Source organism: Myotis daubentonii, chromosome 15, assembly GCF_963259705.1.
Source record: "Myotis daubentonii chromosome 15, mMyoDau2.1, whole genome shotgun sequence".
In the NCBI taxonomy this organism is placed as follows: Eukaryota; Metazoa; Chordata; class Mammalia; order Chiroptera; family Vespertilionidae; genus Myotis; species Myotis daubentonii.
The window spans coordinates 32,174,109-32,195,044 of NC_081854.1; the positions used below are offsets into that span (position 1 = coordinate 32,174,109).

The 20,936-nt window shown below is 61.7% G+C and overlaps 1 protein-coding gene across 8 annotated transcripts in view; it reads right to left on the reverse strand.

Moving 5' to 3' along the window:
* GSE1 (Gse1 coiled-coil protein) overlaps positions 1 to 20,936 on the reverse strand; it is a 414,880-nt gene that overhangs the window by 22,482 nt on the left and 371,462 nt on the right. For 5 of the 8 annotated variants that reach the window (XM_059667158.1, XM_059667159.1, XM_059667157.1 and 2 more), the window contains 2 exons: positions 14,312 to 14,530; positions 2,522 to 2,721 (listed from right to left, as the gene is read on the reverse strand). In XM_059667158.1, coding sequence (XP_059523141.1) covers positions 2,522 to 2,721; positions 14,312 to 14,530 — 419 coding nt within the window. The remainder of the gene's footprint in view (positions 1 to 2,521; positions 2,722 to 14,311; positions 14,531 to 20,936) is intronic. The other 3 variants (XM_059667160.1, XM_059667163.1, XM_059667165.1) reach the window with 1 other exon arrangement.

Below are 20,936 nucleotides of genomic sequence, written 5' to 3' on the forward strand. Positions count from 1 at the left end.
CTTCCCCCTCCGGGGACAAAGCCCTGCTGAAAGGCAGCTGGGCCAGATGGCACCTTGCCCCGGCCTGGCCGAGACACACAAGGAGTCGGAGAGGCCAGGGGTGGAGGGGAAGGTGGCAGAGGGTGGGTTCAGCAGGCCAGACCCACATGCCTTCTGTCTGGCTGGTACCCTGCTGAGCTGAGCTTGTGACAGGCAGCTGGGAATGAGGTCACCTGGCTTGGAGGGCGCACAAGGGCTGCCCAGGGTGGGATGGGCCCAGACAGCAGTCCCCAACCCGGGCCAAGCCTAGGAGGCTCAGTTGCCACCCCAAGGCACCCTAAGAGTGCCGGCTGGGCTCCCCCTGCTGTCCCCGGCAGCCAGGCACGCATCGAGGAGCATCTGTGGGCAGCTTTTATTTCTGCATCACGGCTGCATGGCTGCAGGCGCAGCTGTAGCGATGAAAGAAAAGACGAATGAGGGGGAGGCAGGGAGGGAGGCAAATCCTTCATTCTCTGGTGATTAGAGAGGCTTCCAGTCAGACAGACAGGACATGCCCTGTTAGCTTTAAAATAGACGATTTTTCATTTCATCTGTCCCTTCCACGCTCCGAAAACCTGGGGAATCTGAGTGACCCCAGCGAAGGGGCCCAGAGCCCCCCGGCCCCCCACCACGCAGGAGGTCCCCCGTGACTCCTGGCTACACTTTAGGAAGCTGCTCCTCTCTCCGGCCCTCAGCCTCTCCCTGAGCCCCCTCACCAGAAGGATTGCATTCTCCCCGAGCCTTTGTGCTGAGCTGATGAGCCATACATCAGCCGCTAATCCAGCTCCCTTCCTCCGCCTCCCTGCGGCATTAGTGTTTCATTACCCGCCAATGGCTGGAGCAGATCTATGGCCCGGCCCTCTCTCTGGGGTTAGCACATGTTTCTGGGCGCGGAGCCGGGGAGGGGCCTGCAGCGGAAGGGACTGTTTACAAGGCGCCCTGGGTCCCGGTGGGTGGGAAGATGCCCCTCTTGGGTGGGAGCAAAGGGGACACTTGGGGCTGTGGCAGCCGTCACCAGCCAGGGACACAACAGGACGCAGAGACCACCTGGACCCGAGTGAGTTAGGGGAGAGGCGAGGAGCCGCAGCTGTTTGAGCCAGGTGGCTGGGCCGGAGGTCAAGGCTGACCGCCAGGTGGCCACCAGAGAGGCTCTGGGAAAGACCCCCTGTCCTCCCTCAAACCAGGACTAGGGGGCAGCTGTGGCTGCTCCGAACCCCTCTGGCCAGAATCTGCCTACCAGCCCCACCCTGACCCTCAGTCTCCAAGCTGCGCACAGGGTGGCGCGAACGAACCACATCAAGGCAGCAGCTTCTAGGCAGTCACAGCACAGGGGGCCTTGTGGGGGCAAGGCAGGGCCACACCCGGGGGTCCCAGGCCACAGCTGTGTCCATGGGTGCCTTGGGGACCCTCCCTGTAGGTCAGGGCCTGCCTGGTGGGTGCCACCCCCACCCTCCGGGGCAGAAAACAAGACGGAGCCTGATGACGCTGATGCCCACCCCCTCCCCGCAGAGCAGCGCTGGGATGGGGCGAAGTGGGAGTCCCCCCTCCCCGCTGCTTTCTTTGTGGTTTAATTAGTATTTCCAAGTGGTGCCATCCCTCAGGGAGCTTGGCAGGAGAATCCAGGAGAAGCACAGTGACAGTGTTCTTAATTAGGAAGGGCTCCTGGGGCTGGGAGCACCAGGTGTGGGGGGAGAGCAGGTGGGAGGGGTCAGCCCTGGGCCACCAGCTCCGTCTGCACAGGCAGGTCACCTGGCAGCGGCCACACACGTGTTGGGAAGGGCCGCCTTGACGGGTGCCAACAGTTAGGATAGAAACACAAAAATGTGACGTGAAAATGTCGGCTGGCTTTTCCATTTCAATTCCTTGTTTGAGCAACAGGTAATAATAATAACTATTGTTTAGCAAGCGCCGGTGATATGCAAACACCATTTAAGCACTTCACGTGGGGCTACGGGTGGAATTATATTATGTCCCCCCACATTCATGTGGGAACCCCAGCCCCCAGGACCTCAGAATGTGCCCGTATTTGGAGATCGGGCCTTTAAAGATGCGGTGAGGTTAAATGAGGTCATCAGGGTGGGCCCTGACCCAACATGACTGGTGTCCTTATAAGAAAGGATTAGGACACAGCCGTGCACAGAGGGCGAAGACACAGGGAGAAGACGCTGTGACAGGCCAGGGAGAGGCCCCCGGAGAAGCCAGCCCCCCGACAACCTGATGGCAGACTCCCAGCTCCAGAACCGCGAGGACACCTGGAAGCGCCCGTGTGTGGTGCTGGGGGGTGGCAGCTGGAGGAAAATCACACCCACGAATGGACTTACTTTGCATGGACCCCCCTGGTAGGTTCTGTGTCACCTCATTTTGCAGAGAAGACAGAGGCCCAGGAGAGCAGGGGTTTGGGAGTGAGGGATTTGAACCCCGCAATCCAGTCCTCCCCTGTGGAAGGCCACCTTCCCACACCTGGGGCCTGTGGTCACCCCCACCACGTGCCCCGGGCACTCACCTGCCGGCTCTCGCTCCTCCAGACGCCATTGACGGTCTTGGTAGGGGCGATGGTCACCACGGGGGGCGTGCTAGGGACGCTGTGGCCCCCGGGGGGGACGATGATGGGGCCCATGGGCACGCGCTTGGGCGTGCTGGCAGGGGAGCTGTGATTGGTGGCTGGAGAGGACACAGGGGACGACTCACTGCTCAGTGAAGACCCTGAAAGAGAAGGACACAGCCTCAGCGTGGAGCAAGCCAGGTCAGCGCCAGGCTCAGGCTTCCAGCCCCATCTCAGACCCAGACCTCATCCGAGAGCCGTGAACAGCAGCACCCAGACCCCCAGGCTTTATCGCATCACAGCCAAGATTCAAGTAGTGCCGGGCATCAGGCAGGCGAGGGCACACCTGTCCCACCACTGGCACTGTGCACGCAGCCGCCCCACGGCATGGCCACAGGGTTGCCTGAGCGTGGGCGGCTGTGTGTTCTGCTGGCCAGGGGTGCAGAGCTGGCACCTGAACGCTTCTTGTATGGATTCTGGGTATCAGCCTTGGTCTGGGTAGATCTGGCATAAAGGCTGCTGCTGACAGTCCTAAGTAGCAGCCTGGGGATGCCCATCTCACATCCGGACTCAAAGGGCAAACGCTGACCCCTCTAAGGGTGTACAATTGGGCACCTCTGTCTCTAAGAGCCCCACTTGGGGCACCTGCAGCCCCGAGGCGGCGGCGGAAGCAGGTGTCAGCACCGACCTCCCCTTCTGGAAGGAGAAATCCCATCAGCTTCCAGGCATCCCCCCCGAATCTGTTCAGAGCTTGTGTCGGCCCCAGGGACACCGGTCTCCACACTATCTCCAGTGGCCACTCTCGTGTTACCAAATAAACCCTCAGCTTAGAGGGCGGCCCACGGCGCACGGGCTCGCAGACGATCGCAGCTGCCAAGGTATCACTGAGATGAAGGAATTACCGTGGTTCACTCCCTTCCGACCCAGAGGCCCCGACCAGCCCAGTGCGGCCTCAGTGACGTGATCAGGAGGCAGAGTGGCCTCAGAGAGGAGGCCCCACGGACAGACAGAGCTCGGCCCTGAGCAAGGTGCTCCCGCCCGGGCCTCTTCCGTGTGGCTCCTCCCTCGCATTGTGCGCAGCCTGCACGACTGTACGGGGCAGCCCTACAGGGAGACGCCCAGTCCAGCCAGACCTGCCCCCCCCCCAGCCCACAGGCTGTGCCCCAAGAGCTGCCCAGCTCAGCAACCCTGGAACAATGCCAGGCCAGGAGGCCCCCACTCCCAGCTCCCACCCGTCAGTGCCCGGCCGGATGGGCAGTGAGGAGTCATGTGGGGGATGCTGTCCCCATTCTCCAGATGGACCAGGCAACCACGGCCCACACCCTAACATTTGGCAACCCCCAGTTGCCTGTGCCAAGCCCTGGAACCAAGCACGGGGTTTAGATCCCAGCTCTGCCCCCACCAGCGGGGGCAAGCTCCCAGCCTCCTGCCAGGGGACAGCCAACAGGGCAGGACGGGAGCGGCCTTGCTTCCTGCAGGGAGGCCTCCGAGGTTCTGAAACAAGCTGGGGCTGGCCCAGCGGCTCCCGGGGGTCGGGGGGCTGCCGTCCACTCTGACAGCCAATGGGGGAAATCCTGGTGGTAAGTTGGGAGGGTATGGCACCCAGACCCTCACCAGGTTTGTGCAACTCTGGGAAACAGCCTGCGTCTCCTCAGGCTCTGTTATCTGCCCAGGGCCTGGCCTGGCATCCTGCTCCTGGGTCTGTACCTGGCACAATAGGGCTGGCGTCCACCAAAGTGGCGTCAGGATAGAGCAGGCACAGAGGGCAGGAAGCAGCCAGAGCCTCAGGCACAGAGGGAGTCACAGCAACACCACCGAGTGAAGATGAAAACGAGAAACGCAGCTACAGGGTCTGAATGCAGTTGTACCTGCTGTCCACTCCCCCCCAGCCCCCCCCCCCGAGAGGGGCGGGGCCTCACTGTTTCCGGCCTGTGGTTCACTCTGCAAAGTCCTCTCACTGGACGCTTATGGTCTGTGCACTCTTTTGTAGGTATTTATCCTATATAATAAAAGCCTAATGTGCAAATCGACCGAACGGCAGAAAGACCAGTGGAACGACCGGTTGCTATGACATGCACTGACCACCAGGGGGCAGACACTCAACGCAGGAGCTGCCCCCAGCCTGCAGGCCCCAGGCCAGCCAAGGCGGGTGCCAGTGGGGGGTTCCCCGTTCGCCCCACAGATTGACCCTGATCGCCGACCAGGCCTAGGGACCCTACCCGTGCATGAATTTCGTGCTCTGGGCCTCTAGTATTTGGATAAAAAGCCCATTTAAATTTTTTGGAAAAATACAAAATACTAGGCAGGGATCTTGCTCTTTAAAAAAGGAATTTCCATGGAATCTCTACCAATCTCCTTTTCCTGGTTTGTGGCATCTTTATTGAGATATGACTCCCACACCAAAGAACTCCCCATATCAAGTTTGTGGATTCAGTGGTTTTTAGTATATTCACAACCGTGCAACCATTACCACAATCAATTCTAGAAAGTTCTCTTTACCCCCAAAAGAAACTCCCTACCCATTAGCACTCTCCCCTCCCCGCAGCCCCTGGCAACTACCGATGTGCTCTCTGTCCCCATGGATTTACCTATGCTGGACATTGCATGTAAATGGGACCACACGACATGCAGCCTTTTGTGTCGGCTTCTCTCACTGAGCATGTTTTTATGGTTCACCCCACTGCACCCTGTCAGGCCTGCATCCTTTTCATGGCTGAATAATATTCCACTGTATGAAGGGACCCCATTTTCTTGATCCATCATCATCAACAGATGGTTGGGAGTATCACCTTGTGAGTGGTGTTGATGTGACCACTGCGCATCAAGCCTCAGATACTTGGCTGCCCGAAGGACCTACTGTGCGCCCAGCTTGCACTCTGGGCGACCCTGTCTAAACTCTACCTGTGAACGGAGGGAGGGTGGATATTCATGCTCTGGAGCCAAAAATGTAAAGAAATAAAACAAACACACCAAGAGCCCACCCCTGCATCAAGGCAGAGGCTGCAGCTGCCCGGAGGCCAAGTTGGGGTCAAAGGCCGGATAGACTGTTGTCCTGCAGGGCTTAGGGAAGAGGAGACCAGACACCTTGAGCCCATCCTGCACCAGCTTCTGGGCCTCAGGGAGGGAGGCGCCTACATTCCCCCTGGGGAGCAGGAGCACCCGACAGCCCAGGGGATTGTGGAACTGCCTGGGGAGACTCAGGGCCACCTGGCCTCTGCCCGCTCTCTTCCCTGCACACCACCCTACATCATTAGTCTCCAGATTAGCCTCCTTTCTAAGAATGAGGAAGCTGGGGGTGGGGGGCGCCTGGGAGGCCATCACAATTAGTGCCTAATCCCTTGGGGCCGGGCTGTCAGTAGCCAGCGGAACACGCCATCGATCCCTGACCACGCACCCGCCAATTAGCGAGCGGCCACCCGACCCTGTTCTCTGGGCGGCGGCAGGGCCGTGATCGCTGTAATTAACTGGAGGCATGCGGCGGGAGGCAGGGGACGCAGGCGGATTGGAGATGACAAGAGGCAGAGCACTCAGTGTCACCTCTGCTGCCTGACTTCGAGGATTAGCGCCTCGGGCCGCCTGGGCACATGTAATTAACAGCTGAGACCCCAAAGATGCCACAAGGGGAGGGGAGGGAGGCCTGGAAACAAAGCTGAGACACTGCAGTAGCCCTGTCAGCTCTCCTCGACGTGCACTTCACCAGCCACGCAAACAACTACTGAGCACCAACTGCATGCCCTTAACAAGGATCTCTGTGTCACTAAGGACCGCCCTGGCTTGGGACACTGTAGGGTGCAGAGGGCAAGAACTGGTCGCAGTCACACCAAATAGCCCTTGTCCACCCCAGGCCTGAGCCTGCACTGAGTCAGGCTGCCTAGCTTGGGGGCGTGACAGAGGAGAGAAGATGACGGTGACCACCTGATCTTTCTCTAAAAAAGGACCATGGGGACACCATCCTGAGAGGCACGTGGGGCTGGCGGGCAGCACTGCATGGGCAGCTCGGAAGCCAGCAGGAGGCAGCTGCTGCCGATTTTCCAGTGAGCAGCAGAGCAGCACGGGTCCCTTCCGGCTGAGCTGCCCAAGTGCAGGCCTGACCTGAGACCCAGAGCCGGGGGGGAGGGAGCCGGGGGACCCTCAGTGCTCTGCCTGCCCGGCCCCTCCGCTCTCCCGTTTCTGCGTCTGTTCTGGTCTCTGGGCCGACCTTACGCAGTGAGAGCTTTGTCAGGCCGTCACGACCCTGGGGACACCATGACCCTGGCTGCCACCGGTGGATGCGGGGCCGAGTGAGCCCTCGGCCTGGTGTGGGCAGCGGACCCGCTGGGAGACAGCCCCCCACAAGCCCCTCTCCCTCAGGCTGCTCCTTCGCCGGCCCCAGCCCCACCCAGGATGTAGGAACCCTGGCCTGGTGGCCTCATGCCATTTGGACCCGGAAAGGGGTCTGGCCATCGATCAGCCGGACCCCTTCATGTGTGAGGTCCAAAGGGGCGGTGGGGCCCGAAGGCAGCCTCCCGGCCAGCAGGCAGCGGAGTGGGACGGACACCGGACCGGACTGTCCCAGTTTGGGTTCTGCCTCCTTTCCCTGAAAGGTCCCCACGGAAACGGGAACAGTGGACCCTGAATGGAAGTCCACCCTGTGCCGGTGGGAACGGGAGCGTGGGGTCAGCGAGGTGAAGTCCCCGTCAAAAGCACAGGGTAGTGGGGATGGGGTGGGAACCCTCTGGGCTCACAGCAGGCCTGGCCCAGAGGGGACACCGGGCACAGGACACTCCCACCTGCCACCTGGAGCTTCTCCGCTGGCTGGGAGGGGAGGGGGACAGGCGGAGTCCCCACTCTACTCCACGGCCACCAGCACGTTCCTGCACCTGACTTACTGTCATGTGACTGTCACTAAACCCAAATCAGCAAGCGTGAGATGCAGATCTTTACCACCAAATGCATTTCCAGGGGCCAATGCCTTGCTGGTGAGCAGGACTGGAAGGCCAGCAGGCCCCTGAATTGAGGGGCAATGCTGCTGTGTTAGGGTGCAGACGCCGAGAGGGGTACACCAGGGAGGCAAGGGAAGAGGGGCGAGGAGGCAGAGGGGGCTCAGGGCGACAGGGAAAGTCACTGTTGCATCATCACGGCCAGGGGAGGCCAACGCTCTTGCTATCCAGACCTGGTATCACCCGCCAGTCCACTGCCCTGCTCGCCTCCCCCAGCTCCCCTGCCTCCCTCCCATCTCGCCGGCGCTCAGCTCCCAGGCACGCCCGCTGCCCCTTCCCAGGGCTGCGTTTTCCCCGGTGCGGCCTCCCTCGCCCACCTGCCTCCAGAATCCCAGCCCAGCAGACAGAAGAGAAGGGAGAGGCGCCGAGGGCACCCCTGCCGGAGCTCACACCTGTGCAGAGACAGATGGGGCTGAAGACACCCACAGGGAGATGCCACCTCGCCAAGCCTGCCAGCCGCACGGCTGACACACACGCGCGAGCGGCGAGGGTGCCAGGCGGGATCTCTCCTCCCCGTGTGCTCTGTGGCAGCAGCAAGGAGAGGCCCCTCGGGCTGGCTGAGCGATGGGCACGCGGAGGCAGTCACAGCCCCAACCGCAAACAGCGGGAGGGAGGGCGCTCCCAGCCCTGGGACTCCGGGGCCGGACCTTGGTTCCAGGCGGCCCCAGGGGCTCAATGGTAACTGGACCCGCCTGCAAAGCCGGGTACAAGACGAGGCAGATAGCCAACTGACACTGGGGAAGGAAGCTGGCTGGGGACCCAGCGTTCGGGGCTCTGGACCTGAACGACAGCTAGAAATTCAAGTCCAGCTGCCACCATCGCCACCCTTGTCAACCTCCTGATGTCTGATCCAGAGAAAGCCGTGGTAGCTTGGTCATTTCTCTCACAGGCAACAAAACCGGTGCCTGTACTCAGTGCAGATGCCACGGGGTGAGCCCGCTCGCCCGTCCCACAGGCTCAGGGTGGCCACGTCACGTGCCCGACGCGGACGCGATCCGCTGGAAGACGCCATGGGACGTGGATGGGCCCACATGGCTTCAGAGCCCACCCTTGCTCGCTCCACTGCGCCCAGCACCTGGCCACAAAGAAGGCCCCCAGGCCACAGCTGCCGGAGGAGATCCCACGCCCACAGCCGAGCCCCAGGCGCTCTCCAGGGGCCGAGGAGCCGTGTGCTGTGACCATCAGCCTCTGCAAGACGTGCAGGGACAGGAGTGGATGAGTTGGGATTGGCCTGATGTGCCCCCGGATATGCACAGGCCCCGGGTGTCTCGGGCACCTGCCCCAGTGGCTGAGGACGGTGGGCCCTCGGCTATGCAGCCCCAGCTCTCAGCAGCCAGCGCAGCAGCCCCACGGGAAGTGCCTCAGCGGCGGAGGCGAGCAGATTGCCACACAGCTTGTGAAAGCCGCCCTGTCACGCTCCGGACGGCGGGGACACAGGCTACCAGACTCGCCCTCTGTGGGGTGCAGAGGGGAAGGGTCAGGCTGAGGAAGCTCCTAGGGCAGGGCAGAGCGAGCAGCTATCAGACCCCAGCCAGGGCCAGGCAGGCCCAAAGGGTGAACAAACTGTCTCGCGCCCTCACTCAGCCGTTCAGCAAGCACCTCCAAGCCCACGGGCCGGCTGGGGACACCGCAGGCCCTGCCAGCCCTGGAGGAGGCTGAGAGGGCCACGACCTGTGACGGGTCTTGGGACTCCTTGCCTGGGCCTCATTCCAAGGCCCAAACTGGGGCTTCAGACACCTATGGGGGGCATGGTTTCTGTCCAGAAGAGGTTCTAGGAGGGGGCCTGGCAAGGGGGGAGGCCAGCCCAAGGCTGGAACTGGCCTAGCAGCTTCCAGGGCGGAGGAAAGGCCGAGTGGCCCCGGAGACATCGCTTTGACGGGCAGGGCAACGAGGGACGGGCTCCAGTAGCTGATGACAGACATCAGGGGCACTGCCTGCGTGACACCTCAGTCCAAGGTGGGGCCCCTTGGCCTGCCACTGACAAAGGGTCCCCTGGGTGCATTGGGGTCAGACTCAGACTTGGGATTTAGACCCAAACCTGTAGCCTGAGGCTCCTTCCAAAATGTGGTGTGGCTTGGTCACTCCGTGGGCCCCTTTCTCCCAAGGAGTAAAGACCAGGGACTTGGGGAAGGAAAGAGGCCGCCCTGGGCCTGGACTACCCCATGCCATCGGCACAGGCAGGACCAGCTGTGGCGGCAATGGCTGACCCCAGCCCGGCCAGGCTCTGCCTCTCACTGCGGCCAGCCCGAGACCCGGGCCCAGCTGCCAGTGTCCAGGAGCACCCCCCCCCCCAAATGGAGGCACCTCCTTCCCAGGCCCCTCCCAGGGAGGCCCTCAAGCCCCAGGCTGGGCTTCTGGAGGGGGAGGGGGCAGAGGAGAGGGTGGTGGCATTAGTGGTGGGGGTGGGGGTAGAGAGAAACTGGTGGCCCTCATTCGTACCACACAGCTGCTATGCCTGGCGCTAGCGTGTTCCCGCTGAATCATCAGAATCCATGAGGTAGATGCTATCCTCGTCCTGAGAAAAGACAGAGGTGAGGTGACAGGGCCAGGGTCGCACAGCCAGGACGTGAACCAGAATCCACTAATCGCCCGATAGCACCCGCCCCGGGGTGGGTAAAGGGTCAGGCGGTCCAGGCATCCGGCCCCTAGGGATGGGCGCCGGGCCACACTGGCCACAGGGGACTGATCAGGCCGGTTCTGCTGCAATGGAAAGAATGCGTTTGGGAGTCTCGGGACAGATAAGGTTCCCCACGGAGGGGCGACTCCCCGCAGCCTCTCTCCGGCCTTTCTCCGGCAGAGCAGGCGCAGAGCACAGATTACTGCCTCTGAACTGGAGCTTTAAACCGCACCCGCGAGAAAGGCATTACGAGCCAGAGAAGCAGGGGGGACAGCTTGGTCCGCGGCTCAAATTAAGATGACACGTCCACAGCGGGGGAGGGGTGCGGGGAGGTCAAAGGTGAACCGGATGCGCTCCAGGCTGGGACAGGCAGTCGGACAGCCTGGGGCTGACAAAGCCAAAGCCAGTCAGCTTTCCATGGGCCTGCGGGGTGGGGCGGGGCGGGCGGGGGCCTGTGCAGGTCTGGAAGCGGCTCTGGCTCCAGCACCTCTGCCTGCGGGGATGGTGCTGTTGGGAGGCGACCATGGGGTCCTGAGCCACCTCAATCCCCAGGTGCTGAGATGCCAGCACTTCCGGGAGTATGAGGGCCCCTACCCCACTGTCCAGGGCGCCCCCTCAGAGACAAGAGGCCTGGCCTGGTGGGAGAAACAGCAGGTGGCAGTGTCCTGTGACACAAGTCCTCTCTGCTGATGATTTGGGAAGCTTCAAGCTCGATGATGTCGTCCACCAACAAAACAGAGAACAGAGGCCAGGGCTACGCTGAGCACGGGGTGGGAGGGTGGGCGGCAGCATGTAGCCAGCGCTCAATAAACATCACTGCTGCGACTAAGGAGGGAACGGGGGTGTGTGCCACCCAGCCCAGGGGCGCCGTGTCACGGGAAGGCACGAAGTCCTGCATTGCACCGTGGAGGGGCTGGAAGGCAGCGCATGGCTGTGACCCACAGGGCCAGCACCCCCATGGCGGAGTGGCGGCCAATGCGTCCCGGGTTCTTTTAGGGGTGACGAAAATGTGCTGGAACTAATGGTGATGGTCACAGAACTCTGAATACACGAAACATCAGAGCTGTACCCTCGCAGTGGTTCTCAACCTTCCTAATGCCACGACCCTTTAATACGGTTCCGCATGTTGTGGTGACCCCCAACCATAAAATTATTTTTGTTGCTACTTCATGACTGTAATTTTGCTACTGTTATGAATCGTAATGTCAATATCTGATATGCTATATGTGTTTTCCGATGGTCGCGACCCACAGGTTGAGAACCGCTGCAGGGTGACTTTTATCTTAAAAAATGAACAAGTCTGATCCCTCGCCCACTGCCAAGCCTACCCAAAGTCCCCTGGCTGTCCGGTTAGGGAGGAGAGGCAGAGCAGGGGAGCTGGGCCATGCTGCGCCTGGATCCCTGTGCCTCGCTGCCCCCGGCTTCCAGAAGCTGCCCCCTCTTTTCCCCCACCCCCTCCAGGGAGGCACGGACTACTGAGAGCTCTTCAGGGGGGCACAGGGGCCTCCTTCCCTACTGAGGTCGCCGCTCAGGCCGGTGGTCCTCACCCTGCTCTCCAGACACTCGGAAAGCCAGCAGCAGCAGCTTACAACCCGACCTCTCTGGCCTGGGCTTCTCCGGCTGCGCCATGGACCAACTTGGGCTGCCAGCCACTTCTGCAGACGGAGACCAGAGCAAGGGTGACTCCGTGAGAAAATGAGGCCGGGCATGGGGTATGACCCAGAGAAGGTACCATAGGGTCACTAAGCGTCTCATTTCTTTACATCGAGGCCCCGACTAGGGCTGCCCAGGTGGAGGATTGCAAACTGAGCTCATTGCGATGGCTTCAAGCACTCCACTTTGCTCATGGCTGCCACAGCCAGGTACAAGGTGACGAGACCCAGGCACACACACATCAGAGCACCCTGGGGTCCACATACTGCTCCAAGGTCCACAGATGCCGAGCCCCACCCGACTTCAGCTTTCCCAGCAGAACAAGGGGAACAGCATCAGGAAGCCAGCGGCAGACACCACGCTGTGACGACGGTAAGAGCTCAGGCCAGCGTGGGTCACCTTCTACCGACACTTCCCAGGGCGTCACACAAAACACCCGGCTGTAGCCACAGAGCCTGACCCGCGTCAGCAGCACACTTTGTTCCCAGCCACTCACCGGCTGCCTCCTGGGCCGCCACTCACGCCAGACGCTGGGCCAGCCTAGGGCCTTGGCGAGGAGCCAAAGAGCCATTGCGGCAGCTCCTGCTCCCTGCCTACACGTGGGCCCGCATCTGCAGGCCGCTCCACCACCTGCCTTGGCAAGGAGGGGCGTGTGCCCTTTCGTTGCCACATCCTCTGCAGATGTGGGGTGTCACTCTGGGACTCGAGCCCGGCGGGCCGGGAGTGGACACAGCTGCTCGCTGAAGCCCTGACACTCGGGGTGACTCAGCCCAGGCGGGACCAGCGTCCTCCCACACGCTGCTTTGAAAGCCACGCCAGCCGTTCCTTTGTCTTCTGGAACGCTCTTAGAGAAGACAGCCAAAGCAGGGAGCTGCTGGGCAAACTCTGCCCCAGGGGCTTCTCACAGGCTCTGAGGAGACCCCGAGCCTCAATTTCAGGTATGTGCACGGCTCCCCGGGCGCCCTGCAGCCTGCCTGGCTGTCTCGTCTGGGGCCTCACTGGGTCCAGGCAGAGAGCTCAGCTCGCTGCCTCCTCTGGGCGCCTGCTCTTCAGCTGGGCGGTGCACTGCGACCCCAGGCAGCCAGGCCTCTTGACACTGACCCTGTCATGTCCTCAGAAGTGGCCATGGGGTCCCCAGGCCGGCGTGGAGGATGAGGAGGGGTGTGCATGCAGCGACGTGGACGGTCTGCTGGTAGCTGCACTGCCCAAGTGGATGGAGCAGCCCTCAGCGAGTGGACGTGAAAGCAGGCCCCAGTGGTCCTCCCTCCTGGGCCAATGCCATCCTGTCCATCAATTCTAAGCTCATCCCCCCCCCCACATCCTCCTCCATCCCAAAACCGGGTAGTACAAGGGGCCTGGAAAGAGACGAGATCCCAGAACTAAAGAACCCCCAGCAAGCCCAGGTCAGGGCAACTGTCTGTTCCACTGAGCTGAGGCCACAGAGCCCACAGGAACCGACACAGCTCCTTCCTGCACACGTGTTTCCTGGGCGCCCCTGATGGCCCTGGAACCCAGATGCCAAGTCTTGGGCCTTTGGGGCGAGGCAGACGACAGGCAGAGGCACCCAGAGTACCCACTTTCTCTGCCCCAGATGTGGGCTCCCGCCTCCTAGCGGTAAGTCCAGAGGGTGTCTAAGAGGCCTGCACCAGAACCCGCATGGGCCCAGGTCTCCCGGCAGCTCGGTGAAAACCGCCCCTTCCCCCACTCGTCGAACCAGCTGCCCTTGCCCACGAATAACACGGGCCAGCAGGACGCTCATCCTGAGGAGTGCCCGAAGCCAGAGGCACCGAGAGCCTCAGGGTTCAAACAACAAGAGGGAAGCTCAGAGAGGGTCCGCGTTTGACAATGTCACGCAGCACGTCACTGCCTCAAAGACACCAGGAGCTAGGGCTCTGGACCGCTCGGGGACACCAACCCCTGTCCATGCCACCGAGCAACCCCTGCTTCAGTGAGGTGGGGAGCTGCCCCAGAAACCCTGTTCCAGGATCTTTCAAGTTTCCAGAGCCTGTTCCCTGACACACTGCGATGGGTATCAGAGCCTGGAGCCACATGGCTCTCTAGGGACAGGTGACCTGGGGAGTGGGCTCCCAGGGGCTCCAGGGAGGCGGGTCAGGGCTCAGCACTCCCGAGGCCACTCGGGGCTCCGGTGGCCCAGTAGGTCCACCTTCCTCAGCCGGGTGCACATCCCACCACCGACCCCCCCACGGTGGCTCCTGGACCCAAGAAAGGACAGAGGCAGGACAGAGCGAAAGCAGAAGCCAAGCAGAGGTGCCCGTGGCTGGGTGGGCGCGCTGTCCGGGCAGGGGTCCGGGAGGGCCTGCAGCTCACGGTGCTGCTCCCACCAGACAGACCAGCACAAGAAAACCAAGCGGGGACTGGAGCCCTGGCTCCTGCTGGTGGGACCAGCTGCTTCCCGGGCCGCCCCAGGAGCGGAGCGGCCTGGCAGGAAGGCTCGGGGGCTCCTCTCCCTCCCTCGGTCGTGGCCTGGCGTGCGCCTCTTACCTCTGGGCTCCTCTGCCTGTTTGGCGAGCTTGCGCAGCGCAGCGGCAAAGCTGGAAGACGGCGCGGCCTGGGCCGACAGCGCGCTGCTGGTGGCAGGGCTGCCGCTGGGCACCAGGGCGCCATTGAGCGGCGAGGGGGTGAGGGGGTTGACGGTGGCGGTGGTCCTGGTCGTGGTGGAAAGCATTCCTAGTGAAGGGGACTTGGGCTCATGGCTCATGCCTGAAACAGGAAGAGAAGAACCAGAGGTCACCCAGAGAGCAGGAGGCCAGCACCAGAGCGGGGTCCGGGGCTCAGGGGTCTGGCCAGCAGGGGCATGCAGGGAGCAGCCTGGGTGGCCCCAGAGGATAGGCAGGCAGAGCAGACAGAGCCAGTGCTGCAGAGAGAATGGGCTGCGAGTCCAGCCAGTGGCCCCGAGGGCCCAGGGACACCCCCACCCGCCTGGATCCATAATGAAAGAACAAGGTATGCGCCCAGGACCCCAATGGCTCGACCTGCACCATCCTACAACCTTGCCAGGGTCACTGGGTAGGCCTGGGAGAATGCGACAGCCTCAGAAATCATCCCAGACCAGGCCTGGGGGAGGGAGACTGAGGCAAGGGGAAGGGCCAGCCCGACTAACAGTGATAATGAGGACAAGCAGGCCAGCAACTCACGGTTAACCTTTCTGACAGGCCTCTGGCACAACTAGTGAGGCCGGCACTGCTACCGTCCCCATTTTAGAAAAATGGAAACAGAGGCTCAGACAGTACAGACCCGGTATCTGACTGAGCATGGGGGCCCCATAGAGGCAGGCCCCCAAGACCAGTGCACCCACTTCCCCTGAACACACATCCCGGAGAGCCAGGCCATGCTGGTGCCCTCGGTCCCCTGCTGGGCAGGGAAAGATCTTGGGGGCGCGGGCCAGCGCACGGAGGTGGCAGGTGGCTGGAGGCCTTATTTGTCGCCACCATGCCCTCCTGAGTCCCGAAGCCACCCAGGGATCCTGAATGGTCTCCAGCTGAGGAGGTGCCTCCGAGAACAGGCTGTGGAGGATGGGCCGCGTCAGCGGTGGAGGGAGAAGTGGGGGACAGAGCACAGCGAACAGGCCCCGCTCCCTCACCAGGCGCAGGCCCGGCCTGGAGAAGCTCAAGATTCAGAACTGCAGATCTAACCGTCATCGGCGGGGAAACCCCCTCCCCACAGGGGGCCAGGGCCAGGCCACACTGGCCAAGGAGCTGCCGCCCACCAGGGTGACCTCCGACGCCATGCGGGAGGACTTGGCCAACTAATCACAGGCCCGGCCTTTCCAGTCCCATTCAAGTGTCAGCGAGGAGGCGGAACCTCCCCTGCCCTGCACGCCCCATCAATCAGGCCCAGCTCCGTCTTGGGCGGGAGAGGATGCCATAAATAAGTTCTCCGTGAACATTTCCTGCCTCTGGGGCCACCTGCCCAGGCCCAGTCCCTGCTCCCTCGCTGCGGTGCAATTCCAGGGCGTAAATCGAGGCCGCGGCCTCGGAGCTGGCAGGGGCAACAGGTCATGCGCAGGAAGGAGCAAATTACCCTCTAACCCCCAGACAGAGGCCTGGGAAGGCCGCGGGGTCGTCTAGGGAGGGGGCTCTTGGCATCATGGGCGTGGGGGTGGGGCAAGCACAACCACAGAAATCCAAGAACACAACAGGGCAGGAGCATGGGAGCAGCCCTCCCCCCCGCCCCCCACCCCGCCCCAGGCTGTGATCCCCCGACCCAGAGCCCACCTCACCTCTGCAGGGTTCTGTGTCAAGTCTAAACGTGTCTGACTGGAACCTGCTTCCATGCCCCCACCCCCAATGCGGCCAGTTGAGCACAGGGGTCCCCCACAGGGGCAGGCCCCCAAGACCAGCCCACCCACTTCCCCTGAACCCATGCCCTAACCCTGAGCCCCAGAGAGCCAGGCCATGCTGGTGCCATCAGTCCCCGCTGGGCAGGAAAAATGTCTCGGCGAGGGCCGGGTGCATGGCGGTGGCAGTGGGGCGGGGGAAGCAGCTGACGCATAAAAGACAATATTGAGGCAGGCGCAAGCTCGAGGGAACACCATTCTTTCGGGTGAGGGCTTGTACTTCGGGAACAAAGGACCCCCTCAAGAGCCCCTGTGCCCACAGCCAGCAGGCTGGCTTCCCAGCTGCCGGCGGGTCACGTGGGCAGCAGTGCCCACGGCAGCAGCCCCACTGAATCGCCCAGGCACCGACCTGCGGCTGACCCCTGGTGTCCTCCTCTTTCTGGAAGGGCGGGGGAGGGGTGGGGAGAGGGAGCCACATGTCCAGTCACCTAGAACTCAGCAGAGAAACCCAAGAACCGGGGTCCCTGCCCCTGGCAGCCTGATGGCCAGAAAGCACAGGTTCTGACAAGAGTCCCTTCTCAGCCAACCTGGCGCCCAGCCAGCCACTCAAGGACCAGTGAGCACATGGGCAACGTGCTCCGGAAGCTTGGCCCCAGGCTGCCTTTAGTGTCCTTTCCCCCCTCCCATGGCCAGCAGGGACAGAGGATGGGAGGTGCGGCCAAGGCCACGAGTCAGCAGAAAGCAGCAGCCTGGAGGTAAGGGCTCAGCACTGACTCAGCGGCCAGGCGCCTGGGGCTTTAACCTGGCCCTGCAGCCCTTAGGCAAGTCACTCCACCACTCTGAGCCTCAATCCCCTGGTCTGTAGAATGGAGATAAGGAGAAAGTCCACCTCGTTGAGGTTAGTCCCGGAGGGACTCAAGGAGCTAATTTATGTGCCGGGCTCAGAGCAGGGCAGGCACATACCAAGGATGGCTTGTTATTATACAGCCCATCAGCCAACTGGGGCAAAAACCCTGCTCCTAGGTCCGGACGGGTCTGGGGTCTGGCCAAGGCCACGCAGGTCAGGCTCAGCAAACCAGGACAGAGGCTGCCTACTGCCCCACCTGGGGCTTCGAGGGGCAGAGGTGAGGCGGTGTCAGAAGTCTGTGCACTGCTTACGGTGGGGACCCCAACGCTACCCCTCCTCCTGCTGCTGCCTTCCCCAGGCCTTGGGGACAGCCAGGCCCAGCCTGGCATGCAGGCCTCGGGCAGAGGGCCAGTGCCATGACCCTGAGCGGGCAGCAGCGGCAGCTGAAGGCTGACACCCAGGACACCGGGGACCAGAGCTCTTGTCCTTCTGCCCACAGGGGACACCGAGATGTGTCCCCACACACAAGCGCTGATGTGGGCAGTCCACAAGTCCTCAGGGTCCTGCTCAGCACCCACTCTCAATGCACCAACTGGGGGGTTGTCTCCAGATGCTAAGTGGCATAAGATGGAGGCCTGCCCGTCTGGGGCCCCAGGCAGGGCCTCAAGTTCACCAGGTCCTGACAAGGAGCTCAGAGGAAGGGCACTACCAGGGCGGCTTGGCAGATGAGGTGCGTGAGGAGGGACCCTAGGGCTCCCTCACCCAGGGGACATCTCAGCAACCTCAGAGGCCACACAGATCCTCGGGGCACCTCTCAGGAGAGCCCGGGAGAGGCCGCAGCCCCAGAGCCACCACTTACCATCCCTCCCTGTGCCCACTCCTCACGGCCTCAGGCATCGCTCAGAGGCCAGCAGCGTGCAAGTGGGGAAAGTAAAGCCAGGAGCTATCTGAACGCTGGTGAAGGCCATACAGACGGCTCAAGGCCACACCGTTGAGCGGCACATCTGGGACTTGAACCCCGTTTCTTGGGCTCAGACACAGCATTCTAACCACTCATGACACCACCTGCCCAGTCTGAGACCTAACGGTGAAGTCTGACCGAAGGTGCAAACACGCACCCTGAGCTAAAGTACCTTTCACCACAGTAGCTCGCCTGATAGTTTCGCTTTCTGAGGTTTCGGTTCCCTCCGATCACTTGAGCTGAGGGTGGTCAGCGGCCACGCTGTGAGGATGCTCAAGCAGCCTGCGGAGAATCCGTGTTTCAGGGAGCCACGCCCTCCCTATAGCTGTGTGAGGTGCCGTCCCGGCAGCTGCTCCTCCAGCCCCCGTCAAGCCTCCGAACACACAAAGGCCCAGGGAACAGCTCGATGACAGCCTCACTGCGGACTGAGCCAGAACCGCCAGCTGAGCTGCTCCCGGGCCCCTGGCTGTTTTTAAGTTTGGGATAGTTTGCTATGCAGCATCCGTTGAGTGTCACTGCCTACCTGTCTCATCAAGGCCCACCCTCTCAATCTGTCCCTATCTCCCTTCTTTCTTGAACCCCAAGAAGTTCAACCATCTGATCGTCTGACCATTATGCTGTATATCTGAAGCTAAAATAAGATAATATTGAATATCAGCTGTAATGGAAAAAGAGGTCCAACCATCTGCAAAGAATTACTATGCGCCTTTATCCAGAGTCCTCTCTGATGCCATCAATCACCCCTTCCCCCCGCCCCACTCTTTAGAGATGTGGCCACCTCTTTAAATCCCAAATACCCTAAGACAAAGGAGTCTTTGTGCCCATTCTACAGGCTTGGATCGAAGGGTTAACATGATCAGCAGCAGACCGGTTACTCACACCCAGCACCTACATCCCACTTACAAGGTCAGGGCCCAGATCCAGACCCATTCTGGGGCTGAGAGAGGGGCCGGCTCTGCCCTGCCCGGGAGCCCACCCCGCATGTACACTGCCACGACAGACAGGGAGGAGGAGCTGGGAGGCGAGGACGGGCAGTGTAACTGTTGCACCTCCCAATGACCAGTCCCAGAGGCCGGGGAGCAGATGTGAGGTCACTGCCCAGTAGCCGTGTGACAGGCTGGCCAGCTGGCAACTCGGGTGAACATGCTGTGACTGCCAGCTGCCAGTGCTGGGCAGGATGGCACAGAGGTGCTGGATGGGCAGGTGGTGCCACAGGGCAAATCCCAGGCCAGACCCCAAAATGTCTCATGTCCCTTATGGCCAGTGGTGGGTATCTTCAGTTGGCAGCAAGAGGAGCAAATCTCTTTTTGATCCTTTTTAAACTCTCTCTGTTCTAGTATTTCTGCAGTGAACCAGGTTTTCAAAACACGGGGGCCCTCAAAGAGATGGAGACCTGCCTGCATGAAGTTGGCACAGCCAACAGGAGCATGGGGGTGTCCCCGACGGGGGCCGCCAGCCAGCCAGGTGCAGAAGCCAAGGAAACTGGGGTGTCCCTGCTGGAACTGGAACCCAAACCCTCACCTACAGCCCCCCAGGACAGCCAGGTCTGCCTCTCCTTCCTCTCCTGGGTCAGCCACCACCTGAATGTCATCAAGTTCCCGCTGGCATCCGGACAGTGACACCCCTCCTCCCCATCTTCAGACAAAGCCTGGCACCTGCTCCCCAAACCCGGCCAGTGGCCTGTGTCCCCATGTATAGCCCCCTTGGGTTCCTGGGGGGTCCCCCATAGCCAGTGTCCCTGCCATGGTGTCAGCCATGGGCTCCAAGAGCTATGAGCCAGGAAAGCTGCTCTGCTGATGTCAGGTCACTTAAAATAGAATTCCAAATGAGCAGCTTCATTAGGCATCTAAAATTAGCATTCCTCCTCAGCATGTGTGCCTCAGCAGGGGGTCCGGGGGACACACGCCGGATGGCAGCTCCCTCACACCTAGGACAGAAAGCCCAGGCCAAACTGGGGGGGCCCACAGACCCTGGGTCACCCTGGACCTGCTGTGGACTGACGGCTCTGAGAACCTCCCACTCCTTCCTTAGTGCAGGCCGGGGGTCACTCAGGGCTGCTTGCTGCGCTTCCCCCCAGGTCCTGCCCAGAGAGGTGGACCTGCCTCCCACACACAGCTGTTGTCTGGCTGAGGCCAGGCACTGTGGCTGTGGAGGCCCAGGGGTGGGTGGAGGGGAGCCTGGGGGCGGCCCCTGCACCCTTAGGAAGCCCTGGGGCGCCTACTCCCCCTGCCCTCATTAGAGAGGTATTTATTAACTTCTGCCGCTTCTGGCCATTGACTGAATTCTTGTCTACATTATCAGCTCATGTAAATTCATTATCCTAACAGCTGGGAATGAGCTCGGCTGTGCGAAGGCCAATGATGGATGAGGGCTGGGGCTGGGGGCGCCCGGGGAGGCAGGGCCGGCTCCTCTCTGCCTTGTACAAGCTCTCCCGACACTTCTGACTCCGCAGGAGAATGAGCTGGTTTCCGTGGCCTCCTGGGGCCTTCTCATTTGCATCACAGGCTGGTGTCTCTAGACGGGGCCTCCTGCCCCCCTCAGCTGTGCCCTCTCCACAGGAGAAAAGAGCCAGCACAGCCAGACCCCCAGAGGCAAAATCCAACAGCTCCTGGGCCCCTTCAAGCACCCAGGACCCCTCCAACCCCCTCCAACCGTTCTGAGTCCCAGCTTTCTGCCCCCGCCCCCCCCGCCCCCCGGACCTTTCTAGGGCCGGCCCAACAGAGCCCAGAACCCACGTGCTTTTGCCAGAGGCTGAGGCGAGCAGAGGGAAAGCCCCCGGGCTAGCAGCACCCACAGGCGACCAGGCCGCCACTCCACGGAGGGCGAGGGTCTGGAGAGGCAGGACGGCCCGCCCAGTCTTGGAACCTGGGGGAGGCGTTGGCCGCTGCTCCCTCTAACGAACTGTGGTGTCTTTAATCAATACTTGTTTCTCTCCTCTGCCTGCGTTTTTAACAGGACCAGAAGCGGCACAAAGCTTAAAAAAAATAGAAGGGTACAAAAGAAAGGAAGATCCAAGAGTGAG